The following is a 17,877-nucleotide window of genomic DNA, read 5'->3' as shown; positions in this document are numbered from 1 at the left end:
TGACCGGCCCCTGCGGCGAACCCGACCAAGACCGGCGTCGCGAGCTGGATCGTCGCGTGGTGCCGAGGCCAGGGGTCCGTAGACGGCGACGCCGATCTAGGTGCAGCTGCCGGCGAGACACCAAACGGCGGCCGCTGCGGCGACCCCGACCAAGAGGGGGCATCGTGAGCTGGAGCGGCGCTGAGGCACAGGTTTCCATCCACGGCGACGCCTATCCCGACGGCGGCCGCTGCGGCGACCCCGACCAAGAACGGCGGCGTGAGCTGAAGCGGCGCTGAGGCAAGGGATTCCGTCGACGGCGACGCCGATCTAGCAGCAGCGGGCAGTGAGACACCCGACGGCCGTGGATGCAGGGCCGGGTGCGAAGCAAGCGTCGCGAGAGTGAGTGCCGAAGGCGGGGCGAGGTGGCACGCAAGGGCGTCGGGAGGCCGGGAGGGGTGTCGATGCTCCTGCATCCGATCAGTCGGCATGGAAGGAACTGGTTTTTTCCTCTTTCTTTTTCACGGGGAGCTGGGAGGGTTCCACTTCTTATTTTGCTAAGTCAATTATGCTAAATTATTGAAGAGATGCTGTTTTTTTTACTTGGCATAAAATTTTGGGAGTTGGTAAATCACAAGATTTGCCAGCCAGAATTTAGCAAACTCTTGGAGCCCAAAGCAAAGATAAACCGGCATTGTTGTTTAGAAATACCAAATTAAAATAAAAACTGTATCGTAGTTGTTTCCAAATCCCCCGGACCCAAAAGAGCATAGTTGTTTAGAATTTTTGAAAATGTTAGCACAAACCTAAACTGGTTTGCAAGTGTTTGGATCCTCTCCCTAGCCTTGATCTTTCCAAGCACTGCCAAGTGCGTGACAAGGCATTTCCCAGCCGTTGGTTGCCTTGCCAACGTCCAGCGGCAACGGCAGACCCTGCGCCGCCGCCTAGCGTCGCCCAATTCGGCTATTCCTACAAATCCTACTCGACGACAGCGCCCGTTAATAATAATAACGCACGCGACACGGGCGCGACGCGCGCGGCGAGCCGAGCGAGGGCAGGGCAAACCACGGGCAGAGCCAGCGCACGCACGCACGCGCCGAGGCTACGGGGGGAAAGGTGGGGGGTGGCGGCCGGCCGGCAAGGCGCATCTCCTCCGGTGGCCCGCCCGCGCGCTCTCCTCCGATGGGGGGCTGCTACTCCGCCTACGCCTGCTCGCGGAAGCTGCGCGGGCAGATCTCCTTCGTGCTCCCCGTCCCCGAGCGCGACCGCGACGACCGCTCCAGCAGCGACGGCGGCGCCAGCACCAGCACCAGCACGGCCTCCCCGTCCCCGTCCCCGCGCGCGGACGCCGCCGCGCCCGCCGTGGCCCGCACCACCGCGGCCGAGTTCGCCAGGCGCTACGTGCTGGGCCGGGAGCTGGGCCGCGGCGAGTTCGGGGTGACGCGCCGGTGCCGGGACGCCGCCACGGGGGAGGCGCTCGCGTGCAAGACCATCCGGAGGCCCCGCCGCCGCGCCCCCCCGCGCCGCCCCGCGGCCAACGCCCAGGGCCAGGGCGCGCAGGACAGGACGGCGGCGGCGCACGCGGCCGACGTGCAGCGCGAGGTGGCCATCATGCGCCGCATGTCGGCGCGCGGCGGCGCCGCCGTGGTGCGGCTCCGCGAGGCCTGCTGCGAGGACGCCGCGGCGGGCGGCGCCGTGCACCTCGTCATGGAGCTCTGCGAGGGCGGCGAGCTCTTCGACCGCATCGTCGCGCGCGGGCACTACTCCGAGCGCGCCGCCGCAAACATCTTCCGCACTGTCGTCGACGTCGTCCAGGTTGGGTGTGGGACTGTCATTGTCATGACATGGCAAGCGGATCATCATGAGCAAGAACAAGAACGTAGCTAGTACATCTCTACGGCCCGATCGCTAACCGAATCCTCTTCCTCTGATCGATGACGCAGCTGTGCCATTCCAACGGGGTGATCCACAGGGACCTCAAGCCGGAGAACTTCCTGTTCGCCAACAAATCCGAGGACTCCCCGCTCAAGGTCATCGACTTCGGCCTCTCCGTCTTCTTCAACCCCGGTACAGCAGCATTGCAAATTTGCAATGCAGCATCTCATTTTGCTTCGTCGACCCAATAACAATCTTACCGATCCCGTGATTTTGTATGTATAATATCAACCTGATCGATCGATCTGCAGGCGATCGGTTCACGGAGGTGGTGGGGAGCGCCTACTACATGGCCCCCGAGGTGCTGAAGCGGAGCTACGGGCCGGAGGTGGACATCTGGAGCGCCGGCGTCATGCTCTACATCCTCCTCTGCGGCGTCCCGCCCTTCTGGGGAGGTAGGCGGCGATGATCACCCGCCGGTGACGACCTTTCCTTTTTCCTCTGCGCTGATCATGATCATGAGCAACAAACAAACAAACAATGCAGACAACGACGAGAAGATCGCGCAGGCGATCCTCCGCGGCGGCATCGACTTCAACCGGGAGCCGTGGCCGCGGGTGTCCGGCAACGCCAAGGACCTGGTCCGGAGGATGCTCGACCCGGACCCCTCCACCCGGCTCACGGCGAGGCAGGTCCTGGAGCACCCGTGGCTCAGGGACGCGGACGCGGCGCCCAACGTGTCGCTGGGCGACGCCGTGCGGGCGCGGCTGCAGCAGTTCTCCGCCATGAACAAGTTCAAGAAGAAGGCGCTGGGCGTGGTGGCGCGCAACCTGCCGGTGGAGGAGCTGGACAAGTACGTGCAGATGTTCCGGCTCATGGACAAGGACCAGAACGGCAACCTGTCGCTGGAGGAGCTCATGGACGGCCTCCACATCAACGGCCAGCCGGTGCCCGAGTCGGAGATCCGGATGCTCATGGAGGCGGCGGACACGGACGGCAACGGGACGCTCGACTGCGACGAGTTCGTGGCGGTGTCGCTGCACCTCAAGAAGATGACCAACGACCAGTACCTGGCGTCGGCCTTCAGCTACTTCGACAAGGACGGCAGCGGCTTCATCGAGCTGGAGGAGCTCATGGAGGAGCTGGGGCCCAACGACCAGGTCATCCTCGACATCATCCGCGACGTCGACACCGACCAGGACGGACGCATCAGCTACCAGGAGTTCGAGCTCATGATGAAGGCCGGCACGGACTGGAGGAACGGCTCGCGCCAGTACTCCAGGGCCAACTTCAACAGCCTCAGCCGGAAGCTCTGCAAGGACATGTCGTGAAAGCCAGAGCCACTAGTTTGAGACCACTTTGGACTCTGGACTTTGGAGTCGATGATCTGCCTCAGCCTGTAGCCACGATCAACCACGAAAAGAACATCGATTGCTGTTGATGAACGCATGTACTGTTGATGCTCATCTGACACCAAATTCATTTCTCGATGATCCAAACTTATACTTGCAAAAAAGGGAAGAGAGGTTGTAGAGGAACAGGACGAACAAACATATTCACATTAATACCAACTCCCAAGAGGTGATGAAAACAAACTTTCACAAGATCGAAGTTACAGTTTTTGCCATCTTTAAGAGCACACAGATTAACATGATGCAAGGCGTGGTAATATACACTTAGCAGTCTAGGTAAGTATAACCATAGTCAAGTCCTTTGATGCAAATACAAGGACCCTGGAATATTTTGTGGGAATAAATAGAGCTACCTCCAAGTTTAGTTTCACAGGTCGGTCAGCTGCAAAACCCACCACATAGACACAGCACTTCACAGCTAATATTTACAAGGAACAGCACACACAGACTAGCAAACCAAATGAACCCCAACCATCGCAACTGCTGGAAGCTCAACCTCATGGCATCCGATGCAGGAGGGAGAGCACCCCTGTCTCATGAGCTTTGAGATTTTCTTGAGGGGACTCCCTTGAGCTGTTCCCTCATCTAGTACCTACTTTTTTCGCAGACACTGCACGCATCCACTGAAGGAAGGTTAAGATATGTGCAGCGCTCGCAGGGCCAGCTGTCATCAGTGTGGTCAGATGATGGTTTAGAGTGTTGCTTCTTCTTGGATTTAGTTACACCTTTCTTGGAACTGGTGGCTGTGCTGGATGTAGCACCCGCCTGGCCAGCAGCACGGACATCCTCCAACCCAGCTTCCAATGCTCGAACAAGGTTCTCAAAATAATTCCGAGTAACACTGCAGTGAAATTTAGCAGAGTCATCACAACTGTAAACAAAGCTCAGCAAAGGAAATAGAACATCAATCGGAAGATGACATCCTTCTATGAGCAGGGGCTCAAAAAGTGTTTCTATGAGATTGGAAACACACAAAGGTACTGGGCAAAAGATATAAGAATGGCAAAACCAAAAAACTAGTAGAACCCCTGATATCAAGCATTGTAAACAGTACTGCAACACAACGATCTAAAGTATGGCAAATGTACTACCTTGTGAGCCCAGCAAGCTTCACGCGGAAATCACCAAATTCCGCAACTGATGGTGTCATAGTTTCGTTGCTATCAGGTTTCAAAGAAGGCAAAAATGCTTGCAAATCTTTCTCGGCACATTGATGCAGACGTTCCAAACCAGACTCAGCTTCACCTGTAAAAAAATAGTATTCATTGCTGTTCCGAAAGTTTCCGCAAGTAATAATAAACCTCAGTAATAATGTTGACATTCAATAGAAATAGTAACCTTGAAGGTACTCGAAAAATTCACTCTTGACCTTATCATCTAGATAGTAGCCATAAGCATATGTCCATTTCAGCACTCTCCTGCATTCTATAATCTGCCAAACAATATAGTAGTGAAAGCTTCAGATGAGAAAATATTGTAAAGTACAAAATTCATTGAAAACCGTAATATAAAAGCTACGATAGCAGACCTGTGACCAAGCTTCAATTATGAACTTCAGCTGGGTCTCTGGTATCCCAAAAATGTCAGTTAACTTTGCAAGCTGAGACAGAGGAATAGTGAAAAAGCATACGGTTAGTCTATAATGGAAGGAAATCAGGCTCAAGACTGCAATATAGATAGTAGAGGGCAGAAGAACATTAGAAACCACTCAATACAAGCAGATTAATTCTACATGGAACACTTCAAGAGCCCTCAAGGCCATAATAATATTATTTATTTTCTTACTTGTTCCTTTTCCGCTTTGTGCAGATCCGCTTGGGCCTTCTGCCTCGACTGTCAATGAAGGCAAACATCACATCAGAACAGGAATTACAGTTGATAGTTTCAAATATACATTAAGAAATACGAAAGCATCTGAATGCTGAGCACTAACATGCACCAGGTATCTAGAACAACGTACATCAGGTGTAAAAATATGTATTTTGACTGCTTTAACTTCTTGGTAGCCATGAAATAATTAGATATTATGCATACACATCAAAAGGTGAGAAATCATTTTGACTGAGACAATCGTCATGAAACCGAGTCTCAAACATAATCATGGACCTCAAAACAATGCTAGACCTGGATGGTATATGGTTGACAAAACATATTTGGTTAAGACATTATTCTTCTAAGCACAGCCAACACAATATTACCAAATAGTAGTCCTCTAAGAACTATAGCTTTTTTTTTTTGAGCAACTCTTAAGAACTATAGCTTACGTGATAGAGTAATAGCATCACAAGATAAGCGATAATGTTTATAGCATTACAGCACGAGCAGAAAACAAATATATTCAATGTACACTTGGGTATATGAACATACTGTCTGATTGGATGCCCAGCGCTCATAGTAATGCATATATCGCTCAAGAGAGTTTTTAGCTCTTTCCCTCCTTGCTTCAGTCTCATCATACTGCAAAATAAGTAATTAAGTTCAGAACAAAATATCCATGGAGAAGAACAGAGCAGTGCATTCAGAACCACAGAAAAACATAACAGCATCCCAAATAAGATGAGCTGCTATTCTCCTACAATCAAACTGACACACTTTAATCCCACTGCAGCAGCAGTCGCAGAAATACTATAATAATCCTACAATCTAAAGTTTTGGCTGTAAAACATTGTAGCACTTTCGTTTGTATTTGGTAATTATTGTCCCGCCATGGGTTAACTAGGCTTAAAAGATTCATCTCGCAAATTATAGACAAACTGTATAATTAGTTATTTTGTTTAGCTACATTTAATACTTCATGCATGCGTTCAAAGATTCGATGTGATGGGGAATCTTGTAAAGTTTTGGAATTTTGAAAGCATCTAAACAAGGGCTAGAATTTTACAAAATAGTTTCTATAAAATGCATGATAAGAAGACATACAACTCCCTCTTTCTTTGCTGATTCGTAACGATTGCAAGCATAAAAGCCACCAGTTCTCTCTCCATGATCTGACCATGCACCCAGGCATAACCTAAAATACAAAGAACCTCAGACGAAAGAAGCTAAAACATGACATGTGTACTGTAAATCTTTAAAGCAGTGGAAGGAACTATACCAGCAGAACTCGAATTTGCAAGGAGGGGTGCAAGTCATATGCATGCATCCCTGGTTTTTCTCTATTGGCCGTTTGCATTTTGGACAAGGCTTAGAATTAGCCAGTATCCTGAAATGATTGAACATAACATGATAAACCTTTTCATGCAACTTGCCATAAGGAACACAATTATCAGCTAAACATGATATTGACACAGTATCTGAACGTCATGTAAATGTTATTACTATGTGCTGGCATTGCCAGGTTCTGGTAATCAGAGTCGTCAGCTTGTGCCTAGTACATTAATTTTTCAGAAAGCAAGACAAACAAATGTAAAATGAATTAATCCCAAAGTATTCAGAGTCCACCTCAAAGCAAACTAGGCATCCTAAATTACAACTGTAACAGCAAAGCATTTTAATCCCAAGCATGTCGGGGTAGGCTGGAGAAGAAACAAAAAAAAGGCTATCCTAAAACTGTATTAAAATTGCTAGCACATTTTCCAGAGTTGAAAAGACATGACTTAACCTCACAGAAATATCGGGCATCGCTTCCCCACCCATTTCTAAGTCACCTTAAATCACTCGTAATGATTTTGCCCAAAACATGTGCAGTACAAGTGTACAACTAAACTTAAGCATGATTATTCACCATCTCACAGTTAAATTGCTAAAAGGTTGGCAAAGAAATAGGACATCACGCTCCAACCACATACTGGAACTACTTAGCATTATGCTCAGTCTGAACCAAAACATGGAATGTTACAAAACAAATAATCAGGGGGTGGAGGAGAATCATAATAGATTGCATTGTTCAAAACACAATCATGGAAGTCCTGTCCTGTCTGAACTAAAACATGGTGACATTGAAAACAGAACTTGAAAAATGCATAAAGTACTACAGTATTGAGCTTGTGACAAACCAGTTCATATTTTCAGATTCTGCGCTGTTCTTCAATATCCACTTAGATACAGTCTCACAATTCACTGGTCGATGAGCTTCCTCGGTGCACTGCAAACGGTAATGAATATTGATAAAGCCTTACATACTTAATCACTAGGACCCATGAAAATGAAAGCTGAGTCATTAGGAGAATGGAACCAGCATACATTCCAGCAAAAATTGAACTTGCAATTGCATAAGACATCATAGTTCTCGTCACCAAGAAACTCCACTGCACATGTACAGTCAGGAGCCGGACACCATTTAGTCTGCATGAAATGATAAATGTAATAAATGAGTTTACAGAAGAAAAAAAGTACATGATATAAAACAAAAGGAACCACGTAGTTTGCAGAATCAGTCAGCTTGTTCAAACTTATTACCTTCTTGCTACCTTCGACATATGCACGTAAGAGAAATCGTGCATATTTTTCTTTATCCTCATCTTTGGCTAATTTATTAACCATCCCTTGAAGAACCATAGAACCACATGATGGATCAGGACACCGCAACGTTAAGCATCCTGGACCACCACTAATTGCAGCACTAATATAGCCTACAAAATTTGACTTGAGCCATCAGAAATTTCCTTTCTTAGGATGAAGGAGAGAATTACATTGAAGTAAAAATAATATGTAATATGATGAACTAATAAACAAAACTAGACATGCTCCGATTGAATATCATTATTCAATGTATGCATAATACTCTACAATAATTCTCTAGTCTACTCCTTACAACAGAAGGATCACAAAACATGCCTAAACATGCAACCATAGAGACAAAGGAGAGAAAGGGAGAGAGAGACCTTCCCAACATTCATGGCAATAAAAATGAGCACAACCAGCAGAGCTCATCATATCAGAAGAATACCCTTCAAAACATATTCCACAAGTTAGCTGCAACGAAAAGAGATGTTAGAGATTAAGAAATGATGAACATATGTCAGGGCCAAAGGCTCTATCAGATCAGACACGCTGATTTGATGGGCGAAAAATCATAACTAATACAAATAAATAAAGCTTGCCTTCCTCAAGCGAGGACGGTCATTTCCATTCAAAAGTAAGCCAACAGTATGGCGGACTTCTTCTTCATCGGCAAACCATTCATCACTCAACTTGCTGATGTTCCTGCATAGTGAATACAGAACGCAAATGTATGGCATTAGTTCCACTTCCACACAATTTGGCAATACGAAAATGTCAGTGCATTGCTTCTAGATCAGATTTTATTTTTCATTGTCCATGTGCATTGGCTTTTGTGAAGCCCAGGGACCAAAAGGGAAATTACTAGGCTCAGATTTGCAAAGATAGCAGTTTTCAATTTTGGAGTCTCATGTACAAATGCAAGTCTATGGAAAAATAGAAAACCACTGCTACGATTAGCATACAGTACATCCGATGCCCATTCGAGAGATTATTTGAGGGACTATTTACAGGTTCTATCTTATGCTTCATAGATGCAATTTTCAACATTAAAAAGGAGGGGGGGGAGGCAGCAAGCTCCTGGGAAGTGGTTACAAATAAGAAACAACCCACACCATCAGCTGTATGATACTCTTGTTCAAAGAGATAGACATCGAGTACAACTTGGTTTGAGTAGCTTGTATATTACTAGAATACTGTATAATGTGGATAAACGCCATTACAAATGTTTTTAGGGGTTTACTGGCTTCAGAAATGAAATTTGGTGGAGAACTAGCATAGCAAACTCACCATTTATAATGATGAAGCAGAACACATGCCGCTTCCCGGTTAATCGATAACACAGCAGATACTTTGCTTATATCTTCTTCTTGACGTTCAGAGATATCTTCTTCGCTTAAAACCGCGAAGGTCTGTTCATAGCAAACAAAAACCCTCTTTTAGCGAAACTCAAGAGAATCCCATGAAACAATATTATGGGTACAAAAGTAAACCAACATAAGCAGAGATGAGCCCAAGTGTGATACACTGATACTGAGGCGGCAAATCATCCATCTAGGAGCGAGGTAGTAGCTAGCAACCTATCTGGACGCTGCTTTAAGCTCAATTTCAACACACAGATAGATGTTTTTAGCACATATAGAGAAGCATCATCATTCTACCAGCCACACAGCACTGACATAAACATCAATTAGACGTCGATCCTGTAACACTTCACTCTAATGATGAATCGATCTAACCAGCTACCACTCCAGCGCTTCAGTATCAGAAAATATCACCAAAAGCCTCAGCTCACTGGCGAATCACCTACCCAACAACTAAAAAAACCAGAGCATTTCACACGAGCACGCCGGTTTTCCAGTCTATTCAAACACATCCGAACATCGCCTCACCTGCTCCCGCCTGGAGACCACCTCGTCGGTCCCCTCGGCCTCGAGGCCCTCGTCGTAGTCCCCGGCCACCAGCTCCCCTTCGCTGTCACCGCCGCCGCTCCCGTCGTCGCCCGCATCGCTGTAGCAGTAGTCGTAGTCGTAGTAGTCCTCGTCGTCCATCACCTCCTCGTCGCTGGCGGCGTTCATCTCGACGTCGGAGTCCATCGCGCCGGGCGATCGGGGGATCCGGCGGAGGGAGGGGGTGGGGGCGGCCGGGGGCTAGGGTTCCGGCGAGGCGGGGCGGGGGAGGGGGGATTTGGGGGTGGGAGGAGATCGGCGGAGTTGCGTGCCCGAGTCGGCACCGTAATGGTGGGCTGCGTTTTTTAATGGCGTGGGTTTTCAATACGCCGGGAGAGGGGTGATTTGGGAAAGCGATCATGGTTAGCACGGGGTTAACCGAAGCTTATATAAAAGGGGTCGTATTGGCTCTTCGTTTTCTTCACGGTTTGACTTGTCTAGTTCGAGTAACATATGTCTCTCGAAACCGAGCGTGAAAGCCTAAACGCGAAGCAGTTGGTTTTAAATGAAACGTCTTGCGAAGGGAGGAGATAGTGTACCCTTTTGAACCCTAAATTACCGCCTTATTTAATGTCAAATTTCAAATATCTGGAACAGAAGCAAACACCACACAAAATGGTTACATGCGCATATCCTACCACGTTTCGCATGATAGAAAAAAAGAGTTTCTTGTTGTGTATTGCCACTTGGGAATTGCTACAATTTACTCCCTTTGTATAGGAACTAGAAGACATTTAAGATAGTAACATGATTTCCAAAGCATAACTTTTGACTGCTTATTTTTATAAAAATATTTTTTGAAAAGTGGTATATGTATATTTTTGAAAGTTCTTTTAAAAACTAACCTATTCATATGGCTTTTACTTTTTCAAACTCAATAAATTAAAAATTATTCATGATTTATATTTCCAATGTTTAACTTTAATTTTGTCCAAAATGATATTTTTTTTCCTATACAGAGAGAGTACAAGTTTAAATAAGGTGATGTCAATCTAGTCTCTAATATACAGCAACAAAATAAACAACCAAATTTGCTTATGTGTAAGTTAGCGCGTTAATAAGGTACAGTAGTTGCAGTCATCCAATCCTCATTGCAAAATGTTGCCCGTTATTTGAATTTATTGTCTTTGTTGAGCCAATGTTAAACTTAAGATGGTAAGTTTAGGTGACAACACATATATAATCAGCGTGCTTCTTTTAGCCTATTTGTAGTATGGTGGACCTCGAGAAATGGAACGCAACAGTTTTTAAGGGGGAAAGAACACATTTCTCCTGTTCACGAAGTAGAAAAAAAACACACCTCAAATAGACTTTGATATTTTTATTAATTCGGTTATATGAAACCCACTTGTGAGCTAATATTCAAATGTATAGCAATTGTTTATGAACTCCGCCTATGCTGACTGGAAGACTCTCTCTCCTGAGTCGTCTCAACATAGCCGGTCCCAAGCCCGGGTAAAGGAGGAGGGTTGCGTTAGGTTTTGGCAAACCAGCATAAAAAATGCCACTCTAATGGATATGAAACCTACAAGAAACTCGTTGGGGCGTAACCCTCTTAGCGACGCGCTACATCGGAACCCGGGTGTGGTGATAAATGGGCAAGGGCCGGGTCGCCATCCCCCCAAGGGCGCGTCGTATCATGACCTGGGTACGATGATAAGTGAGCAAGGGTCGGGTCGTCACCTGAATGGCGCGCTACATCTACGCCGGGGTGTAGTGAAAAATGAGCAAGGGTCTTCGCACTTCCCTCGACGGGTGCGAAGGGTAAGGAAGCTAGCCGAGCCAACTAGGTTTCGTATAGGTAGCTGGAACGTAGGGTCCCTAACGGGTAAGTTGCGAGAGCTAGTTGATGTAGCAATTAGGAGGCGTGTAAATATTCTATGCGTTCAAGAGACTAAATGGAAGGGCCAGAAGACGAAGGAGGTTGAGGATACTGGCTTCAAGCTTTGGTACACGGGAGCAACTCCGGGTAGGAATGGTGTAGGCATATTGATTGATAGGAGCCTTAAGGATGGAGTCGTAGAGGTTAGAAGGCAAGGCGACCAGATTATCCTAATCCGGTTGGTAGTTGGAGATTCGGTTTTGAATGTGATCAGTGCATATGCCCCTCAGGTAGGCCTTAGTGAGAGCACCAAGATGCAGTTCTGGGAAGATCTAGATAGAATGGTTAGTACCGTGTTTACCAGCGAGAAACTCTTCATAGGAGGAGACATCAACGGTCATGTGGGTGCGACTAATGTAGGGTTCAAGCGAGTGCACGGGGGTTTTGGGTATGGTAGCAGGAGTCAAGAGGGGGAGGATGTGTTGAACTTCACGTTAGCCTACGACTTGTTGATAACGAATACCGTGTTTAAGAAGAGGGAATCCCATCTTGTGACGTTTCGTAGTGGACAACACTCGAGCCAGATCGACTTTATCCTTACTAGGAGGGAGGATAGACGTGATTGCTTAGATTGTAAGGTGATACCCGGGGAGTGTGTTGTCCCTCAACACAAGCTTGTGGTGGCGGACTTTCGTCTTCGGGTACGTGTCCACCGGGACAAATGTACCAAGATTGCGAGAACAAAGTGGTGGAAGCTTAGAGGGGAAGCGGCACAAGCGTTTAAGGAAAGGATGCTAGGTGAGGGGCCTTGGGAAGAAGGAGAAGACGCAGATGACATGTGGCTAAAGATGGCAACATGTGTTCGGACGGTGGCCTCAGAGGTGTTTGGCGTGAGTAAGGGAGGCAAACAGGAGGGGAAAGACACCTGGTGGTGGAACGACGAGGTGCAAAGGGCTATTAAGGAGAAGGAGTGTTTCAAGCGTCTCCATCTTGACAAGAGTGCAGCTAACATCGAGGGCTATAAATTAGCGAAGAGGGTTGCAAAGCGAGCTGTGAGTGTAGCAAAAGGTAAGGCGTATGATGACCTGTATCAGCGGCTAGGCACGAAAGAAGGGGAAAAGGACATCTATAGGATGGCTAGGATCCGCGAGCGGAAGACAAGGGACATCAACCAAATCAAATGCATTAAGGATGGGACAGATCGACTGCTAGTGAAGGATGATGAGATCATGGATAGATGGAGAGAGTACTTCGACAAGTTGTTTAATTGGGAGAGTGAGAGCCCTACCCTTGAGTTAGATGACTCTTTTGACGATACCAACAGACGTTTTGTGAGGAGAATTCAGGAGGTAGAGATCGGGGAGGCTTTGAAGAGGATGAAGAGAGGTAAAGCGTTGGGTCCTGATGGTATTCCCATTGAGGTGTGGAGATGCCTAGGAGATAGAGCAATAGTTTGGTTAACTAAGCTTTTTAATCTCATTTTTCGGTCAAACAAGATGCCGGAAGAATGGAGGAGAAGTATATTAGTACCTATCTTCAAAAATAAGGGCGATGTTCAAAGTTGTACTAACTACCGTGGGATTAAGCTGATGAGCCATACGATGAAGCTTTGGGAGAGGGTCATCGAGCATCGCCTAAGAAGAGGGACAAGTGTGACCCAAAACCAATTTGGGTTCATGCCTGGAAGGTCAACCATGGAGGCGATTTTCTTAATACGACAATTGATGGAGAGATATAGGGAGCAGAAGAAGGACTTGCATATGGTCTTCATTGACCTTGAGAAGGCATATGACAAAGTACCGAGAAATGTCATGTGGTGGGCTTTGGAGAAGCACAAAGTCCCAACCAAATACATTACCCTCATTAAGGATATGTACAAAAATGCGACGACGTTTGTCCGGACATGTGATGGCAACACCACTGACTTTCCTATTAACATAGGCCTACACCAGGGGTCAGCTTTGAGCCCTTATTTATTTGCTTTAGTGATGGATGAGATCACAAGGGATATACAAGGTGAGATCCCTTGGTGTATGCTCTTTGCTGATGATGTGGTGCTAGTTGACGAGAGTAGGACAGGGGTTAATAGGAAGTTAGAGCTGTGGAGACGCACGTTAGAGTCGAAAGGGTTCAGACTTAGTAGGACCAAGACCGAGTACATGATGTGCGATTTCAGCGCGACTAGGCATGAGGGGGGAGACGTTAGTCTAGATGGGCAAGTGGTGGTCCAGAAGGATACGTTTCGGTATTTAGGATCGGTGTTACAAAAGGATGGCGACATTGATGAAGATGTTAGGCATAGAATTTCAGCTGGCTGGTTGAAATGGCGGCAAGCTTCTGGCATCCTTTGTGACAAGAGGGTGCCACAAAAGCTAAAAGGCAAATTCTATAAGACAGCAATTCGTCCGGCGATATTATACGGTGCTGAATGTTGGCCTACAAAAAGACGACATGTGCAGCAACTGAGTGTAGCAGAGATGCGGATGTTGCGGTGGTTTTGCGGGCACACAAGGAGGGATAGAGTCCGGAACGAAGTTATTCGGGATAGGGTCGGGGTGGCACCAATTGAGGAGAAACTTACTCAGCATCGGCTGAGATGGTTTGGACATGTCCAACGAAGGCCTCCTGAGGCGCCGGTGCGTAATGGGATCCTCGAGCTAGTCGATAATGTAAAGAGGGGTAGAGGTAGACCTAAACTGACGTGGAATGAGTCGGTTAAGAGAGACCTTAAGGATTGGAACATCTCTAAAGAGATAGCTTTGGATAGGAGCGCTTGGAGACTAGCTATCAATGTGCCTGAACCTTGAACTTATTTCTTTCGGGTTTCATCTCTAGCCTTCCCCAACTTGCTTGGGAAAAAAGGCTATGTTGTTGTTGTTTAGCAATTGTTTATGAAAGTGCCTATAGTCAGCCCATAAATAAATACGCTAAAGGTGTTTGGTCTGTATGCTAAAGATAACTGAAGCTTGGCAGAAACTATTTTTTGCCTAATATATCATAAACAGTGTGAATAAGATTGAAACGCGAAATACAGCGTCAAAATGAATCTTCCTACCCATTATTCTACAATTTTATTGTGACTCTGGCAAATAGAGACCTTGATATCTTGATTAGAAAATATATTTGGCCCAACTAACTTGTGACTAAGAACCCAACACTGGCGGCCTCTATTCAGGGCCTGTTTGGCAGGGCTTCGGCTCCTCTAAAAACAGCTCTGGCTTCGGCTCCTCCGGTGGAGCGGCTTCTCTGGTAGGGCTGAAGCCGTTTTGGAAAACGTTTGGCAAAACAGCTCCACCCTGTCTTTCATAAATAGATTGGAGAGGTCAAATGTCCAATATGCCCTTGGCTATTAGACATGTTTGTGCGGTTGAATTTTATGTTTGCACTGAGTTTAAAATTTAAATTATATGAAAATAAAATAAATAAATAAATAGAAATATTGATTAGGTAATAATTATTGTCTTCTCGTATTATTAGTAATTTTAAAGGAGTAAATCCTCATATAAAAAAGATGTCAATCCATGAAAATAAGTTTTTTTCTATTTCTTTATTGTTTCTTCCGATCCTCTTTCCATTATCCATTCAGCTGGATCAGGCGTCCATCAGCATCGCGAGCGTTGCTCGGCCTTCAGCGCCACCGGCCACCGCCCCCCACGCGCCACGCCTCGGGCTCCCGCAGCTGCTCCGCCTCCCGCGCCGGCGCGCGCCGCCTGCCGCGCTCGCCGTGCTCGACCGGTTGCGTGCGCGCTGCCCTAGCTGCTGCTGCTGCTACTCGGCTTCCGGCGGCCGGCCGCTATTCCGCCTCGCACCGCCTGCCGTGCTTGGCCTTCCGCGCAACCGGCCGCCTGTACTCGGCTTCCCACCGCCGGCCGCGCCCACCGCCACTTGGCATTCCGCGCAGCAGCCGCCTCAGCTTCCCGCCAGGCTGGTTGCCGCCGCGAGCTCCGGCCGGCCCTGCACCCATGAAAGGCCCTTGTTTAGTTTTGGTAATTGAGTGACAACTTAGGTGGACTAATAAGTGTTTATGTTGAGATACACAGGAGATTAGTCCACACAAAGACACTAGTATGAGCAACATGTGCCATGGAGGAGAAATGACTAAGGATTGATGCTATGCTCATATAGTGTGATCGAGGAGCTCATTGCATATGAGATATGACATGGAGTTATGTGACCAAAGTGGAGAAGATCAAGACAAGACTTGGCTTGATGGACCGGTTGCAATGGAGAAGGGCAAATCAAGGCTTTGAAGCGAGGGACCGCGAGGCGGTGAAACTTGGGCAAGATTTGGAGCCGATGGACCGAGGCAACGGTAAAGAGCGAGCAAGGTCAAGATCGATGAACCAAAGAGGTCATGTGATGATATGGAGTGGATCATATCATTCAAGAAAGATCAAGGCAAGTGTTGACTCATGATGATGATCAAAAGGCTTGATGGAGTTTGGTGCTTGTGTGGCATCAATATTTGGGAATATGAAATGGAATGCGCAAGGCAAAGGTATGACTTGTAGGGCATTTCATTTCACCGGTCAAAGGTTGTGTAGAGAAGTGCATGACCGGATTTAGGATAGATGGCCGTACTATCAAGAGGGGCAAACTTGTTTGCATATCGGTCATCTAGTACCACTTGAGCGATCTAACATTGCGATGTTGCTAGGATCGAGTGGCGTGGTGAGATCAAGTGATAATCCTTTAAAAATGTTTGTGAAATGCTAACACACATGCACATGGTGTTGTTCACGTGGTTGTGTTGGCACATTTGCAAAGGAGAAAGAGTTGGAGTTGATGTTGATCAACTTTGGGAAGCAAGAAAGGTTTTTCGGTTTTCTCCGGAAATTAGGTGGTCTCTTGGAGTGGAATACTGCTTTGATCCATTGTGTTTTGAATCAAGTATTCAGTTGGGTTGTGTAGCCCTCTGAATTAGCTTTCTATAGAGTCCAAGATCACCTAATTTGGACATCGGAGCTAAGAGTTATGGCCGTTTTACCGAGGTACATTTCTGCTCAAAGGGGGCGGACGGTCCGCCGTTATCTCGAATGAGCTCTAACAGAGCCGTTTTTGGCTCTATTGGTGGTCCAAAATGAACCGCGGACCCTCCGGTCCATGGGGGCGGACGGTCCGCCTTTAAAAGCTGAAACGGGCGCAGAAACTTGGTAGTTCTGTCTTGGGTGTCCAAAATGAACTGCGGACCGTCCGGTCCTTGGGGGCAGACGGTCCGCCTCCTACTGAAAATTCTGGGACAGAAACACTGTGGTTTCTATGTGTGCACACGTTTTGAACGGCGGACAGTCCGCCGGCCACTTCCAGATTTAGTCAGAGATGTTTGCAAATCGGTTGGTTCGAAGTTTTGAACCGCGGACAGTCCGCCCGGGGCTCTAACGGTCGACTCTGACACATAATCATTACAGTTCTAGCCGTTGGTTTTGAATGGCGGACAGTCCGGTTTTTGTGAGGCGGACAGTCCGCGAAAACTCTGTTTTCAAGGGATTTGAGTGTAACGGCTAGTTTGGGGCCTCCCTCTATAAATAGAGGGTGTGGCCGGCCATTTGAGGTTGCTGAGCACCTTGGGGACTTGGTGTCCATGTGTGAGAGTGCTGGGAGCCCTTTACTCACTCCAACTTGATATTAATCATTCGATCGAGTGAGAGAGCGATTCTAGTGCGATTACTTTGAGAAATTGCATCAAGTGGCACTAGGTGATCGTGTTGCAAGCCGGTGTGCTTGTTACTCTTGGAGGTTGCCACCTCCTAGACGGCTTGGTGGCAAGAGGCTCCGTTGAAGCCCGCAAGAAGATTGTGCGGTGCTCCGGAGAAGAGATTGTGAGGGTTATTGTGCTCACCCCGCGGGAGCCGCGAAGAGCAACTCTAGTTGAGCGAGACGTGAAGAGCAACAAGTGGTCCGGCCGGATCATGTGCTAGAGCTCGGTGTGAGCACTCCACGTGGGAGAGTGTGACTTGAGAGTCACCACTAGTAAGAGGATCGGCGGCAACCTTGGAGTTTGTCTCAACAGGGATTAGCTTGGTGGCAACCAAGTGAACCTCGGGATAAAAATCACCGTGTCAATCTTTTCTACTCTTCTCGGTGGTTTGCATTCTCCAAATCACAAGCCTTCTATTTACATTCATCTATATCTTGTGCTTGTGTAGCTAGAAGTAGAGATCTTAGTGTAACTAGTTAGCTTGTGTAGCTTAATTAGTTGCTCTTGCTTAGATTGGGTGGCTAAGCAAGTTGAGCTCTTGGATTTGGATTGTATATCCTTGTCCTTGAGCATCTAATGAGCTTAGGTTTGGCTTTGTGCTTTTGCTCATTAGAATTGTGTAGGAGCTCCCCCGGTTTGTGAAGAACTAGTGCTTAGGCTTGTATGACTTGGCATTTGAATTGTTAGGAGAGCTCTTACTAG

At 47.3% G+C, this 17,877-nt stretch overlaps 2 protein-coding genes across 2 annotated transcripts; one reads left to right on the top strand and one right to left on the bottom strand.

Annotated features, from left to right (window-relative positions):
* Nucleotides 1-1,127: 1,127 nt before the first annotated feature.
* LOC120679377 (calcium-dependent protein kinase 21-like) lies at nucleotides 1,128-3,355 on the top strand. The gene is made up of 4 exons (XM_039960957.1): nucleotides 1,128-1,794; nucleotides 1,923-2,046; nucleotides 2,166-2,309; nucleotides 2,401-3,355. The coding sequence occupies exons 1-4, from the start codon at nucleotides 1,162-1,164 to the stop codon at nucleotides 3,183-3,185; spliced, it is 1,686 nt and encodes a 561-aa protein (XP_039816891.1). The 5' UTR covers nucleotides 1,128-1,161; the 3' UTR covers nucleotides 3,186-3,355.
* A 144-nt stretch (nucleotides 3,356-3,499) lies between these two features.
* LOC120679376 (probable E3 ubiquitin-protein ligase ARI8) lies at nucleotides 3,500-9,996 on the bottom strand. Its single transcript, XM_039960956.1, has 15 exons — nucleotides 9,599-9,996; nucleotides 8,997-9,118; nucleotides 8,309-8,411; nucleotides 8,090-8,180; nucleotides 7,665-7,837; nucleotides 7,449-7,550; nucleotides 7,262-7,350; nucleotides 6,361-6,468; nucleotides 6,186-6,276; nucleotides 5,634-5,723; nucleotides 5,052-5,099; nucleotides 4,795-4,866; nucleotides 4,605-4,698; nucleotides 4,358-4,511; nucleotides 3,500-4,107 (listed from the first exon to the last, which is right to left on the bottom strand). The coding sequence occupies exons 1-15, from the start codon at nucleotides 9,800-9,802 to the stop codon at nucleotides 3,852-3,854; spliced, it is 1,797 nt and encodes a 598-aa protein (XP_039816890.1). The 5' UTR covers nucleotides 9,803-9,996; the 3' UTR covers nucleotides 3,500-3,851.
* Nucleotides 9,997-17,877: the final 7,881 nt, after the last annotated feature.

This window comes from Panicum virgatum, chromosome 6N (assembly GCF_016808335.1).
Source record: "Panicum virgatum strain AP13 chromosome 6N, P.virgatum_v5, whole genome shotgun sequence".
NCBI lineage: Eukaryota > Viridiplantae > Streptophyta > Magnoliopsida > Poales > Poaceae > Panicum > Panicum virgatum.
The sequence above is the reverse complement of the archived record's forward strand: the minus strand, read 5'-3'. Positions and strand labels throughout refer to the sequence as shown.

Excerpts from the sequence above, each read along its gene's own strand:
- LOC120679376 (XM_039960956.1), bottom strand. The coding sequence starts at position 9,802 with ATGGACTCCGACGTCGAGATGAACGCCGCCAGCGACGAGGAGGTGATG. Across the intron at positions 7,838-8,089 it reads TTGCCATGAATGTTGGGAAG|GCTATATTAGTGCTGCAATT; the intron begins GTCTCTCTCTCC and ends CAAATTTTGTAG. Across the intron at positions 4,867-5,051 it reads ACAAAGCGGAAAAGGAACAA|CTTGCAAAGTTAACTGACAT; the intron begins GTAAGAAAATAA and ends CCTCTGTCTCAG.
- LOC120679377 (XM_039960957.1), top strand. The coding sequence starts at position 1,162 with ATGGGGGGCTGCTACTCCGCCTACGCCTGCTCGCGGAAGCTGCGCGGG. Across the intron at positions 2,047-2,165 it reads CTCCGTCTTCTTCAACCCCG|GCGATCGGTTCACGGAGGTG; the intron begins GTACAGCAGCAT and ends ATCGATCTGCAG. Across the intron at positions 2,310-2,400 it reads CGTCCCGCCCTTCTGGGGAG|ACAACGACGAGAAGATCGCG; the intron begins GTAGGCGGCGAT and ends CAAACAATGCAG.